At 46.1% G+C, this 14,400-nt stretch overlaps 3 protein-coding genes across 3 annotated transcripts; all 3 read left to right on the top strand.

The window, feature by feature from the left end:
- The first annotated feature begins 697 nt into the window (after positions 1-697).
- LOC118555359 (protocadherin beta-13-like) lies at positions 698-4,498 on the top strand. The gene has a single exon (XM_036123467.2). The coding sequence runs from the start codon at positions 763-765 to the stop codon at positions 3,307-3,309; it is 2,547 nt and encodes an 848-aa protein (XP_035979360.2). The 5' UTR covers positions 698-762; the 3' UTR covers positions 3,310-4,498.
- Positions 4,499-5,325: 827 nt separating this feature from the next.
- LOC118555396 (protocadherin beta-10) lies at positions 5,326-10,172 on the top strand. The gene is made up of 2 exons (XM_036123527.2): positions 5,326-7,918; positions 10,044-10,172. The coding sequence occupies exons 1-2, from the start codon at positions 5,526-5,528 to the stop codon at positions 10,147-10,149; spliced, it is 2,499 nt and encodes an 832-aa protein (XP_035979420.2). The 5' UTR covers positions 5,326-5,525; the 3' UTR covers positions 10,150-10,172.
- A 297-nt stretch (positions 10,173-10,469) lies between these two features.
- LOC144381137 (protocadherin beta-11-like) lies at positions 10,470-13,450 on the top strand. Its single transcript, XM_078067402.1, has one exon. The coding sequence runs from the start codon at positions 10,471-10,473 to the stop codon at positions 13,120-13,122; it is 2,652 nt and encodes an 883-aa protein (XP_077923528.1). The 5' UTR covers position 10,470; the 3' UTR covers positions 13,123-13,450.
- The last annotated feature ends 950 nt before the right edge of the window (positions 13,451-14,400 follow it).

Genomic DNA, 14,400 nt, shown 5'->3' with positions numbered 1-14,400 from the left:
TTAGACAAACTCTCCAGCCTTTCCTTGTTTCATCATTTGACATGATAACTTCTATCTGAATAATCCTGCTCATGCATCCTACCACATGAATCTTGGGTGTTTTTCTAATCATGGCAATGGACTCATGTAAACTGCTACCTGAGGGCATCAAATTACATGCCCAGTGTGTGTGTGTGTGTGTGTGTGTGTGTGTGTGTGTGCAGGTTAATATCTTTCTGCCTCAGTTCCTCATCTGTAAGATGGGGAAACTTACTGTAGCCCTATGTGGTAGATATCTCCACCTTACAGGTAGGGAAACTGAGACAAGGTTAAATAATTTGTCCAAGGTTCATAGCTACTAATTATTCCCATAGTTCATGGCAACAGAAGTATATAACTCTGAAAGTTTTCTATATGACTCCAACTGTATATTTTAAAGAATTTCTGCACATATTCTTTCTTCTTAGCTAGGTTGTTACATACATATTTTCTTTTTGCTGGAAGTAGAAAAGCAGAAAGTCCCTACTAGTGTTTTTTCTCTTGTCTGGCCCTCAGACAATTGTCTACACCGTAAAGTCTAGGGATAGTAAAGGTAAGGCTCCATATAGTTTATACAGGCAAGAGTTAGGAATACTGCATCCATTTTCATCCCAGAAAATGTAAGATCCTATGAGGACGCCTGGTGGCGCTGCAGGATAAGAAGGTACAAACCAGCCCTGCAGCTGCGACTCCATTAACAGGCAAAACTAAGCAGCAGAACCTGGAAGCCCACGGGAAGCTTGGATGCCGTGGGAGGGAGGACTGGAAGGACTGGGTCCTCTAATAGGAGCACTCACTGGAATATTTCTGAGGTATCTTGGGAAAGAGCCACAAGTCTTGGATTCTGAAGTCTTTACAGTTCAGCAGAACCACCCCCCAGGGAGGCTTTACCAGAAAAGAACAATGGAGACCAGCGGGAAGCTCATTTGCAGACAAAGGCAAGTCCTTTTATTCATTCTCCTCTTGGGCTTATCTCATGCGGGCTTGGAACCTAGGAGCTATTCTGTGGTGGAGGAAACTGAGGGGCATACATTTGTAACCAATTTAGTAAAGGACCTGGGACTGGGTCAGGGGGAACTCTCCAAGCGGGGAGCTAGGGTCATTTCCAAAGGGAACAAACTACATTTGCAGCTTGATCAGGAAACTGGAGATCTGTTGCTAAATGAAAAACTGGACCGGGAGGAATTGTGCGGTCACACGGACCCCTGTGTGCTGCGTTTCCAGGTGTTGCTAGAAAATCCCTTAGAGTTTTTTCAAGCTGAGTTACAGGTAATAGACATAAATGACCATTCCCCGGTATTCATAGACCGAGATATGTTGTTAAAAATATCAGAGAGCAGTCCACCTGGAACTACATTTCCACTGAAGAACGCTCAGGATGTGGACGTGGGCCGAAATAATATTGAGAACTATGTAATTAGCCCCAATTCCTACTTTCGGGTCCTTACCCGCAAACGCAGCGATGGCAGTAAATATCCTGAATTGGTGCTGGACAAAGCCCTAGATCGGGAGCAGGAATCTGAGCTCAGGTTAACCCTTACAGCTCAGGATGGCGGCTCGCCACCCAGGTCTGGCATCGCTCAGATCTACATCGAAGTCGTGGACATCAATGATAATGCCCCCGAATTTGAGCAGCCTCTATATAGGGTGCAGATTCCTGAGGACAGTCCCATTGACTTCCTGATTGTCACAGTCTCTGCTACCGATGTAGACACAGGAGTCAACGGAGAGATTTCCTATTCACTTTTCCAGGCTTCTGAAGAGATTTGCAAAACCTTTCAGATCCACCCAAAGACAGGAGAAATTCGGCTGAAAAAACAACTTGATTTCGAAAGAATACAGTTCTATGAGGTCAATATCGAGGCCAGAGATGCTGGCAGTCTTTCCGGAAAATGCACCGTTCTGACTCAAGTCATGGATGTGAACGACAATGCCCCGGAAGTCACCGTGTCTGCATTTACTAGACATATACCTGAGAACTCGCCTGAGGTTGTGGTTGCAGTTCTCAGTGTTTCAGACCTTGATTCAGAAGAAAACGGGAAAATAAATTGCTCCATTCAAGATGATCTACCCTTTCTTCTGAAATCTTCCTTGGAAAACTTTTACACCCTAGTAACAGAGAGACCGCTGGACAGAGAGAGCCAGGCCGAGTACAACATCACCATCACCGTCACTGACCTGGGCACCCCCAGGCTGAAAACCCAGCACAACATAACGGTGACGGTGTCCGACGTCAACGACAACGCCCCGGCCTTCAGCCAAAGCGCCTACACCCTGCGGGTGCGCGAGAACAACAGCCCCGCCCTGCACATCGGCAGCGTGAGCGCCACGGACAGAGACTCGGGCGCCAACGCGCAGGTCACCTACTCGCTGCTGCCGCCGCACGACCCGCGGCTGCCCCTGGCCTCGCTGGTGTCCATCAACGCGGACAACGGGCAGCTGTTCGCGCTCAGGTCCCTGGACTTCGAGGCGCTGCGCGCGTTCGAGTTCCGCGTGGGCGCGGCCGACCGCGGCTCGCCGGCGCTCAGCAGCCAGGCGCTGGTGCGCGTGCTGGTGGTGGACGCCAACGACAACTCGCCCTTCGTGCTGTACCCGCCGCAGAACGGCTCGGCGCCCTGCAGCGAGCTGGTGCCCAGGGCGGCCGAGGCGGGCTACCTGGTGACCAAGGTGGTGGCGGTGGACGGCGACTCGGGCCAGAACGCCTGGCTGTCGTACCAGCTGCTCAGGGCCACGGAGCCCGGGCTGTTCGGCGTGTGGGCGCACAACGGCGAGGTGCGCACGGCCAGGCCGCTGAGCGAGCGCGACGCCGTCCAGCACAGGCTGGTGGTGCTGGTCAAGGACAACGGCGAGCCGCCGCTGTCGGCCAGCGTCACGCTGCACGTGCTGCTGGTGGACGGCTTCTCGCAGCCCTACCTGCCGCTGCCGGACGCGGCGGCGGCCGAGGCCCGGGCCGACCCGCTCACCGTCTACCTGGTGGTGGCCTTGGCGTCGGTGTCGTCGCTCTTCCTGTTGTCGGTGCTGGTGTTCGTGGCGGTGCGGCTGTGCCGGAGGAGCCGGGCGGCGTCGGGGGGCGGCTGCCCGGTGGCCGAGGGCCCCTTTGCGGGCCACCTGGTGGACGTCAGCGGCGCGGGGACCCTGTCGCACAGCTACCAGTACGAGATGTGTCTGACGGGAGGATCTGGGACCAATGAATTCAAGTTCCTCAAGCCGATTATCCCTAATCCGCAGCTTCAGAGCACAGGGAGGGAAGTGGAAGAAAATTCCTCCTTCCGAAATAGTTTTGGGATATAATGATTGCTAGGAACCTATTTAATAAACACATTAACTTCTAATATTTTTTTGATTAACTAAATCGTTTATGCCCACCACCACCAATAAGGTGTTGTTTAATTTTCTCTATTTGGTTCATCTTCAATTTCCAATTTTATGCCTATCTTCACAAATTTCCTTTCCCTCATATTTTAGCCCAATGAAGTATTTTTCAGTGGAATCCCAATAAGTGAAATAGGCTCTACCTTCAAAGATGGTATCATTAACATTTTTCCTCTTTACAAATGTCTTTATTGACTTTGTACTTATGTTTTTCATTTTAGTTTTCGTAGAACTTGTTCAGTTATTAAAATAATCTACCTGTGATCTATGCATTTATTATTTGATATTCTTCTCTTTTCCTTTTAAAACTGGTATTTTTTTTTGGTTGTTTAACAACCTCAGTTTTTATTATAGCATTTTTAAACACCTATATTACTTTTTTAAAAAGTTCCATTTTCCCTGTATTGGTACCTGCATATTTAAAATATTTCTGTTGTGTGATATGACACATAAATCTCTATTAAGTCTTATCTATATAACAAGAAACACCTCTGTAAGATACTGAGTGTGTGTATATGTGTTTAAGTTTGGAGACAAAGAAAGCAAAGTTTAGGTGTTCTATAGCATTGTGTAGAAACATTTAATATATTTGTTATTTTAAATTCTGTATGAAAAATACCAGAGATCCCTGTTAAGTTTTTATGGCTAACAACAGAGTCCCATTCAGTAGTAGGAAAAAAATAGAAGAAGTCATCAGAGGTTTGTATGGTGTGGCTTTTATGTCAGCAGTTTGAGTTTTTGGCAGTATCTATCCCTTTCCCTGTACAATATCCCCCAATTTAATCTGTATTCCTAGCTTATTATGGGAAAAATAGATCATCTTTCTAGATATTAGGCCTTTGAATAAAATTTTCTTTGAGGCAGATGTTTTCATGCTGTTGTTACTTTCAATAAATAGTGTTCAGATAGGCATTAGGGTGGTCTATTCTTCTCCTCCCTTTTACTTGACACGGAGTGATTAGATCCCAGTAGACTTTAATTAAGAGGGACCTTAAAATAAAGATTAGTCCCTTCATTAATTCTGTAAGTAATTTTAAAGCTAATATTAAAAAACAAAGACATATGAAAGAAAGGAAACAGCAATTGTTAAGAATGAGTGAGTGAAAGAATAGTTTTCAAATGGTGAGGATTTAAGGCACTGAAAATTGTTTCATATCCTACTAAATAGGTTTATTTATCCATGCTTTAATACAGCAAGCATTGAGTGATTTGCAAACCTAAGATGACTAAGACATGGTTTCTCTCCTTACATAGGGACAGGTTGTCCTGAAGAAGGGACAAATTGGTATGAAACAGGAAGCAATAATATTTACAGGGCAATTATATAAGTTTTTATGGGAGCACAGAGGAGGGACAGACTTAATCCTTCTTTCTGATTCTATTTAGGCAATGTAATTAGATGTTGAAAAAAATTGTTGAAGAATGTGTGAAACAAGTTTCTTTTGTTGGTTTTGGTCAATATTTTTGGAACAGTAAAATCTGTTGTTTTATGCCCTATGTTTTTAGAAAAGTAAAATCTGTTATTTTGGTGGTCCCAGACGTCACCACTATTTTCCCTTTGGTTCATGACATTGCATGGGAGTAGTGTCAGGAGTGAAGGACCTACTACAGAACTAAATGTTGCACGATGAGGTGGACAGTTAACTGCTAGAAACATTTCTAAGTATTGAATTTTTAACTTTTCCTATGAAGCAGTGAAAAATCTCAACAATGTGAACAGTACTCTATCTCAACATTGCTTTCTACAAAACAGACAAAAAGAAAAGAAAAAATATTTAAATGAGTCACTAAAGAAAAAAAATTCCAAATATACACACACACATTGGGTATAGCCATTTGAGTCTGTTGGAGGCCACGCGGTGGCGCTGCAGGCTAAAGAGACAAAAAAAAAACCCCAAAACAAAAAAAAACAACCAACCCCACCCACCCTGGACTGGGAATGCTGCGGAAGTCGTTAACAGAAAAGGAAGATCAGGGCAGATGAGCTGGGAGAAAACCTGTAGTGGTCCAAGATTGGGAAAAGGAAAAACCCAGACCTGCTATACATGGCGTAGGTCTGGGGGTTGCTACCGCTGGTTCTTTATGCTGGGAGCAGTGATTGTGACCAACATTGACAAAAGACGTCTGAAGAAACAATGGAGGCTGGAGCGTTGTGCTGGCCAAGACAAAGGCAAGTCCTATTTCTCTTTCTGTTTGGGGGAGTATCCTTGGCAGGTTCTGGGTTTGGACGATATTCGGTAACAGAGGAAACAGAGAGAGGATCATTTGTGGTCAATCTGGCAAAGGATCTGGGGCTAGGGGACCAGGAGTTGGTTGCAAGGGGAGCCCGGGTGGTTTCTGATGACAACAAACAACACCTGCTCCTGGATTCTCAGACTGGAGATTTGCTTACGAATGAGAAACTGGACCGGGAGAAGCTGTGTGGCCTCACAGAGCCCTGTATGCTATATTTCCAAATTTTAATGGATAACCCCTTTCAGATTTACCGAGCTGAGCTGAGGGTCAGGGACATAAATGATCATTCACCAATGTTTCGGGACCAAGAGACAGTCTTAAAAATATTAGAAAATACAGCTGAAGGGACAGCATTTCGACTAGAAAGAGCAGAGGATGCAGATGGAGGACTTAACGGTATCCAAAGCTACACCATCAACCCGAACTCTTTTTTCCATATTAAAATTAGTGACAGTGATGAAGGCATGATATATCCAGAGCTAGTGTTGGATAAGGCACTGGATCGGGAGAAGCAGCATGAGCTCAGTTTAACACTCACGGCACTGGATGGTGGGTCTCCACCCAGGTCTGGGACCACCACAATACGAATTGTGATCCTAGACATCAATGATAATGCCCCCCAGTTTTCTCAGACAATCTATGAGACCCAGGCCCCAGAGAACAGCCCAGTAGGGTCCCTTATTGCAAAAGTCTCTGCGGGAGATGTGGATTCTGGAGTCAATGCAGACATATCCTATTCACTTTTTGATGCTTCCGAAGATATACGAACAACCTTTCAAGTCAATTCTTTTTCTGGGGACATTGTTCTCACAGTGTTGCTTGACTATGAGCTAGTAAAGTCTTACAAAATAAATATACAGGCAATGGATGGAGGGGGCCTTACTGCAACATGCACGGTTTTGGTGGAGGTATTAGATATCAATGACAATCCCCCTGAACTGATCATATCATCACTTTCCGACTATGTTGCTGAGAATTCTCCTGAGACCGTACTGGCTGTTTTTAGAATTAAAGACAGAGATTCTGGAGAAAATGGAAAGATGCTTTGCTACATTCAAGATAATCTGCCATTCCTACTAAAACCCTCTCTGGAAAATTTTTACATCCTTATGACAGAAGGAGGGCTGGACAGAGAGAGCCAGGCCGAGTACAACATCACCATCACCGTCACTGACCTGGGCACCCCCAGGCTGAAAACCCAGCACAACATAACGGTGACGGTGTCCGACGTCAACGACAACGCCCCGGCCTTCAGCCAAAGCGCCTACACCCTGCGGGTGCGCGAGAACAACAGCCCCGCCCTGCACATCGGCAGCGTGAGCGCCACGGACAGAGACTCGGGCGCCAACGCGCAGGTCACCTACTCGCTGCTGCCGCCGCACGACCCGCGGCTGCCCCTGGCCTCGCTGGTGTCCATCAACGCGGACAACGGGCAGCTGTTCGCGCTCAGGTCCCTGGACTTCGAGGCGCTGCGCGCGTTCGAGTTCCGCGTGGGCGCGGCCGACCGCGGCTCGCCGGCGCTCAGCAGCCAGGCGCTGGTGCGCGTGCTGGTGGTGGACGCCAACGACAACTCGCCCTTCGTGCTGTACCCGCCGCAGAACGGCTCGGCGCCCTGCAGCGAGCTGGTGCCCAGGGCGGCCGAGGCGGGCTACCTGGTGACCAAGGTGGTGGCGGTGGACGGCGACTCGGGCCAGAACGCCTGGCTGTCGTACCAGCTGCTCAGGGCCACGGAGCCCGGGCTGTTCCGCGTGTGGGCGCACAACGGCGAGGTGCGCACGGCCAGGCCGCTGAGCGAGCGCGACGCCGTCCAGCACAGGCTGGTGGTGCTGGTCAAGGACAACGGCGAGCCGCCGCTGTCGGCCAGCGTCACGCTGCACGTGCTGCTGGTGGACGGCTTCTCGCAGCCCTACCTGCCGCTGCCGGACGCGGCGGCGGCCGAGGCCCGGGCCGACCCGCTCACCGTCTACCTGGTGGTGGCCTTGGCGTCGGTGTCGTCGCTCTTCCTGTTGTCGGTGCTGGTGTTCGTGGCGGTGCGGCTGTGCCGGAGGAGCCGGGCGGCGTCGGGGGGCGGCTGCCCGGTGGCCGAGGGCCCCTTTGCGGGCCACCTGGTGGACGTCAGCGGCGCGGGGACCCTGTCGCACAGCTACCAGTACGAGGTGTGTCTGAGGGAAGGATCTGGGACCAATGAATTCAAATTCCTCAAGCCCATTATCCCCAATATCCAGGCACAGAGCTCTGGGAGGAATAGTGAAGAAAAGCCCACCTTTCGAAATAGCTTTGGATTTAATTTTCAGTAAGAATTCTTTTTTTTTTTTTACGTGTTGTACTCATATCCATATTAGTTTAGTTTTAAAACTCCTAGTTCTTATGCAGTTTCAAGCCTAATTTTAAGTGCTATATATCTGTTTTACAATGTTATTTCATCCTTTTTGCATTAATCAATAGGTAGCTTTAATTAGCACCCTTTTCTAAATAATAGTTTTAAGGTTTAACCACTTCAAAATGTGCAAGGATTTAGTTATTATTTCTTATCTAGAGAACAAGTTTTTATTTTCTCCCAGTATATTTCATAGGCTAATCTCTTGATCCTAATCACCTTGTACTTCCTTCATGTAAGAAGACATACCTGCACTTCTGACCTTATCTAACATTCTATTTAATCATATATTTAAAAACCATGTCATCTAGCATTTAAAAATAAATATTTCTCTATTACTCTGCTCACGACACAATGAGATCATCTTGTGAGTGATATTGGACTCACAAGATACCTTGTAGTCATATTGTTATTTCATTTCCCTTAAATACACTACTCTTACCTTTTTCTAGTGTTCACTTTTGCTGACATATGTAAAAATAGGTCATGTCTTACAATTCCAAGAAAATGTAATAATCTGCATGAAAATGAAAATAAAAACATTTTGAAAACTTTTGTGAGAATATTGGTGGACTGTTGGAAAGATAATCACTTTTCATTTCATTTTGTAAATTTAGTTGTTAGGAAAATTTAAAATCAAGATGAACTAAAAGTCACGAAGAAAAACAAATTCTTCAATCTCCAGGCCCCTCCTACAGAGTAGTTTCTCTAGAATTGCTCTCAATATTTCTTTTTTTAATTTTTTTAAAATTTTTTTTTAAGATTTAATTTATTTATTTGACAGAGAGAGACACAGCGAGAGAGAGGGAACACAAGCAGGGGGAGTGGGAGAGGCAGGATTCCCGCTGAGCAGGGAGCCCGATGAGATGTGGGGCTCGATCCCAGGACTCCGGGATCATGACCTGAGCCGAAGGCAGTTGCTTAACCAACTGAGCCACCCAGGTGCCCCTACACTCAACTCTGCATAAGGCCTCCAAAACTAGGGATAGTCCCATTTAATTTCTCCAAAGAACTAACTTCCCATTCTCTGCCTCTGAGATACTTTCCTATCTATGTAGGATGATGAGAGGATCAGAGTATCCAACTCTCCCATTTACATACTGTCACCTGATAACTTCTTTTTTAGTCCTTAACTGACACTTGGCTCTTCTAAATCTTGTACCTAAATGGGATATTATAGAAAAAACCCACTAGTTTTGTGTGAATATCTCCAATGCAGGAACTTTACTTTAGATGTTTCTTGGAACTGCTAACTCAATTGCTCTTTTTTCTAATTTCTGTCATCAAAATTATGGGTGTTCACCTGTGCATTCTTAGTCTGAGTTCATACCACTTTAGTTTTTTTTTCTGTCATTTTAGTGAGTATTTTAAAAGGAAGGAGGATAACTGAGTGTAGTCAACCTACCTACTTTTCAGTTTCTACCCTTTTGTACTAATCAATTTTTCAATAATGTGTCTTACATTTTAAAAAATGTAATTAAACTTACCATTTTTAAATGTAAAATTTTTAGAAACCTCCTTGATCCATTCTTGAGAGCATTACTGAGAGCTTCTAGGATCAATTTCAAACAATTTCTCTCAACCTTGCACTTTGGCTAGGACTCAAACCACCCAAAGCTTAAAAGGTGGTCCCAGACAGTTTTAAAACAAAGCAAAGTCCAAAGATCGGTCTTTAGATTCTGAGACTAAAATCTCCACCTATAATTATATACCTCTATACCTTTTGAAATGATTGCTTCAAAAGCAGATCTATGATCTTAATTGTCTAATCAGAGTAAAACTAAGTTTTTGCTCTATGATTGGGAAAGAGAATTTCTCTCTTTTGGGGTTGAAAGAGAAAACAGATGACCATTGTTGTAGCTGAATAAACCTTGTGAACCTGAGGGAAGGTGGTTTTAGGAGTAAGCCTGCTTTAAATGAAAGTAACATGTTTGTGTTTGTGTACTTACTAAATACTTTGTGTAAATTATGAGAAACTAGAACTAAATTATGACTTTACCTAATGTGTTCCACCCCAGTATTTTACTTCATTTTCTCCCAGTTCACAGCTGAGTGCTGTGAAGGAAATCTACAGAGATGACTTCTCGCCCTGTAACAACTATCTATTTGTGTTTCATCTCACGATTTACCCAATTCATATCCTCTGAGGGGAATCCCAAAGTGACTCGTGTATACTTTCCCTTTCCATTACAACCGAAAGAAGGCCAAGTAGTGATGCAATCTTGTTTCAGGTTTTCAATTTTCTCAGAAAGATTAGAAACTCCTGGGAACCAGGAATCATATCTTGTATTTAAAACAATACTAACAGCATCAGGAACTTTAAAGAGTATAAAACAGTTCTTATGGAAGATAGAATATATTTGTAGTCACTTAAACAAAATTAGTAAAACAACATTTGTTTCTGAAGGACATTGATATTAATGGAATTTAGGTAGCTTTCACCTAACTGAAAATCTCTAGAGAGACGCATGGTGGCGCTGCAGGATAACATCGCGGGGGTAAAAAAAAAAACTACACTGGATGATGTTCAGGACACTGTTACCCAGTGCGCACAGAGCGGTGGGAAGACAGAAAGAACACGCCTTCAAGGGGCGAACTACAAGCTACTCAATAGGGTTAAAATCCATAGGCCTCGGAAGATTTGGTGGACATTATCAGAGGCACGTTTCCCAGAACTGCGAAGAGAAGCTGAAGTGATTCTGCAGGAAGCTTTCCCTGAAAGAACTATGGAGAACGGAAGGGCAGACACTCTGCAGATAAGGCAAGTCCTGCTCCTTTTTGTTTTGCTAGGAATGTCTCAGGCGGGTTCCGAGTCTGGGCGCTTTTCGGTGGCAGAGGAAATGCAGAGTGGGAGCTTTGTAGGCAATTTGGCAAAGGACCTGGGACTAGAAATGGGTGAGCTGTTCTCAAGGGGGGCTCAGGTGGTCTCTAATGATAACAAAAGGCGTTTGCAGCTGGACATAAACACTGGAGATTTGCTCTTAAGCGAATCACTAGACAGGGAGGAGCTCTGTGGCTCCACCGAGCCCTGTGTGTTGCATTTCCAGGTATTAATGAAAAACCCTTTGCAGTTTTTACGGATTGAGCTCCAGGTCAGGGATATAAATGACCACTCTCCTGTCTTCTTAGAAAAAGAAATGCTCCTAGAAATCCCAGAGAATAGTCCTGTTGGTGCTGTGTTCTTACTAGAAAGTGCGAAGGATTTAGATGTAGGAATCAACGCTCTAAAGAACTACACAATAAGCCCCAACTCTTATTTCCACATTAAAATGAGAGTCAATCCAGACAATAGGAAATATCCGGAGTTGGTTCTGGACAAGGCACTGGATTATGAAGAGCAGTCCGAGTTCAGTTTCATCCTCACTGCTCTGGATGGCGGGTCTCCCCCCAGGTCCGGGACTGCCTCGGTTCGGGTGGTGGTTGTGGACACTAATGACAATTCCCCTGAGTTTGAGCAGCCATTTTATGAGGTGAAGATTCCAGAGAATAGCATATTGGGCTTAATCATAGTCACCGTTTCCGCTTGGGATTTAGACTCAGGAAAAAATGGAGAAGTATCATACTCTTTTTCCCATGCCTCAGAAGATATTCGCAAGACATTTGAAATTAATCAAAAGTCCGGAGAAATCAGTTTAACGGCATCCATGGATTTTGAAACAATTGAATCATACTCAATAATCATTCAAGCCACAGATGGGGGAGGCCTCTTTGGAAAATCAACAGTCAGAATTCAGGTGATGGATGTGAATGACAATGCTCCTGAAATTGCCGTGTCATCAATTACCAGTCCAATACCAGAAAATTTGCCTGAGACTGTGGTTATGGTTTTTAGCATCCGAGACAGAGACTCTGGGGACAATGGGAGGATGATTTGTTCTATCCCAGAAAACCTCCCTTTCATACTAAAATCTTCTGTTGAGAATTACTACACATTGGAAACGGAGAGAATGCTGGACAGAGAGAGCCAGGCCGAGTACAACATCACCATCACCGTCACTGACCTGGGCACCCCCAGGCTGAAAACCCAGCACAACATAACGGTGACGGTGTCCGACGTCAACGACAACGCCCCGGCCTTCAGCCAAAGCGCCTACACCCTGCGGGTGCGCGAGAACAACAGCCCCGCCCTGCACATCGGCAGCGTGAGCGCCACGGACAGAGACTCGGGCGCCAACGCGCAGGTCACCTACTCGCTGCTGCCGCCGCACGACCCGCGGCTGCCCCTGGCCTCGCTGGTGTCCATCAACGCGGACAACGGGCAGCTGTTCGCGCTCAGGTCCCTGGACTTCGAGGCGCTGCGCGCGTTCGAGTTCCGCGTGGGCGCGGCCGACCGCGGCTCGCCGGCGCTCAGCAGCCAGGCGCTGGTGCGCGTGCTGGTGGTGGACGCCAACGACAACTCGCCCTTCGTGCTGTACCCGCCGCAGAACGGCTCGGCGCCCTGCAGCGAGCTGGTGCCCAGGGCGGCCGAGGCGGGCTACCTGGTGACCAAGGTGGTGGCGGTGGACGGCGACTCGGGCCAGAACGCCTGGCTGTCGTACCAGCTGCTCAGGGCCACGGAGCCCGGGCTGTTCGGCGTGTGGGCGCACAACGGCGAGGTGCGCACGGCCAGGCCGCTGAGCGAGCGCGACGCCGTCCAGCACAGGCTGGTGGTGCTGGTCAAGGACAACGGCGAGCCGCCGCTGTCGGCCAGCGTCACGCTGCACGTGCTGCTGGTGGACGGCTTCTCGCAGCCCTACCTGCCGCTGCCGGACGCGGCGGCGGCCGAGGCCCGGGCCGACCCGCTCACCGTCTACCTGGTGGTGGCCTTGGCGTCGGTGTCGTCGCTCTTCCTGTTGTCGGTGCTGGTGTTCGTGGCGGTGCGGCTGTGCCGGAGGAGCCGGGCGGCGTCGGGGGGCGGCTGCCCGGTGGCCGAGGGCCCCTTTGCGGGCCACCTGGTGGACGTCAGCGGCGCGGGGACCCTGTCGCACAGCTACCAGTACGAGGTGTGTCTGACGGGAGGATCTGGGACCGGTGAGTTCAAGTTCTTGAAGCCCATTATCCCCAACCTCCCACCCCAGTGCCCTGGGAAAGAATCGGAAGAAAATCCTACCTTCAACAATAGCTTTGGGTTCAATATGTAGAGACCACAATTAAGTTTCATATTCTATATGTGCCACATTTTCATGCCACTTCCAAATCAATGTTATTTTCCCCAATTTGTGTGTATTTTAAATTGTATTCGGTGTACTTTTGTATTTTCACAAATTCTACCCGTCTTTACTTTTAAGTGAATGTTATCTTTATTTGTGCTAGTAATTAGATGGTACTTTATTCTGTATCCAGGTCTCAATGGGTGGTTTGCCTCCTTAAGTAACAACACCAAATCACTTTGTCCATGGCCCTCTCTCCAGTTGAACTTTCATCCACAAGTATGCTTTTGGCAAAATAAAGCAGACCACTTTCAAAGTATTTCAAGTGTTCAAGTATTTCTTCATATCTTTTTTTTTCTTGTCATTTTTCTTGTTGGGTAGTAACAGTTGCTATTCAGAAATGTCATTTTTCCTCCTTTAAATTCACTGCATTTTTTATTAACACTTAAAAATGTTTATTGCTGTTGAAAGTACACCTGACAAATCATGTCCTATAGTAGAACTGTAAGTGTAATCACCTTGTTAGAAAGGGCCAGAGGCAATTTTGTTAACATCCCTTCTTTATTCATCCTGGAGAGTGATTGTGAAGGCACATCAATATTGTGGCTACCCAGAAAGTTTTGGAATATGAAGTTATAATTTTTCAGATTTCTTGCTGATATTACAAAGCTATAATGCAATCCACTTGAATCCATCTGAATAATAATTTGTATAGTATAAAGTGGACTTAATGCTAATGTTTAGAACTTTTACCTTCTGTGTATATATATGTATATACACTTACATATACACACATATAATACATATACATGTATATATAAATACATATATATAGTGCCCAGTGGGCACTGATAAAAATAGTAGGCACTAATTTCTAAACTTAAGGGGCGCCTGGGAGGTTCAGTCGATTAAGCATCCAACTCTTGATTTTGGCTCAGGTCATGATCTCAGGGTTGTGAGATCGAGCCCTCTGTTGGGCTCTGCACTGAGCGTGGAGCCTGTTTGGGATTCTCTCTCTACTTCTGCTCCCCCCCTCCCGCCACATGTACCCTCTTCTTTCTCTTAAAAAAAAAAAACCCTTGAAAAATGACAGCCAACGGAAAAATTATGTTGTATATATTATATAATACATGAACATAATAGAAATGTTTTATAAATAATTCCTAGCTTTTTTGGGATGAAATCTAAAATTGCCCATATTATTCCATTCTCCTTAATTTTCAAGTGTGGTTATGATTCACTAAATTGATTTCATGACCCTACTAATGG

Source organism: Halichoerus grypus, chromosome 2 (genome assembly GCF_964656455.1).
Source record: "Halichoerus grypus chromosome 2, mHalGry1.hap1.1, whole genome shotgun sequence".
In the NCBI taxonomy this organism is placed as follows: domain Eukaryota; kingdom Metazoa; phylum Chordata; class Mammalia; order Carnivora; family Phocidae; genus Halichoerus; species Halichoerus grypus.
The sequence above is the reverse complement of the archived record's forward strand: the minus strand, read 5'-3'. Positions and strand labels throughout refer to the sequence as shown.

Bases quoted from the DNA above. Each gene is read 5' to 3' on its own strand.
- LOC118555359 (XM_036123467.2), top strand. From the start codon at position 763: ATGCCGTGGGAGGGAGGACTGGAAGGACTGGGTCCTCTAATAGGAGCA.
- LOC118555396 (XM_036123527.2), top strand. From the start codon at position 5,526: ATGGAGGCTGGAGCGTTGTGCTGGCCAAGACAAAGGCAAGTCCTATTT. The intron at 7,919-10,043 runs GTAAGAATTCTT...ATTTTCTCCCAG, and splicing joins AGCTTTGGATTTAATTTTCA to TTCACAGCTGAGTGCTGTGA.
- LOC144381137 (XM_078067402.1), top strand. From the start codon at position 10,471: ATGGTGGCGCTGCAGGATAACATCGCGGGGGTAAAAAAAAAAACTACA.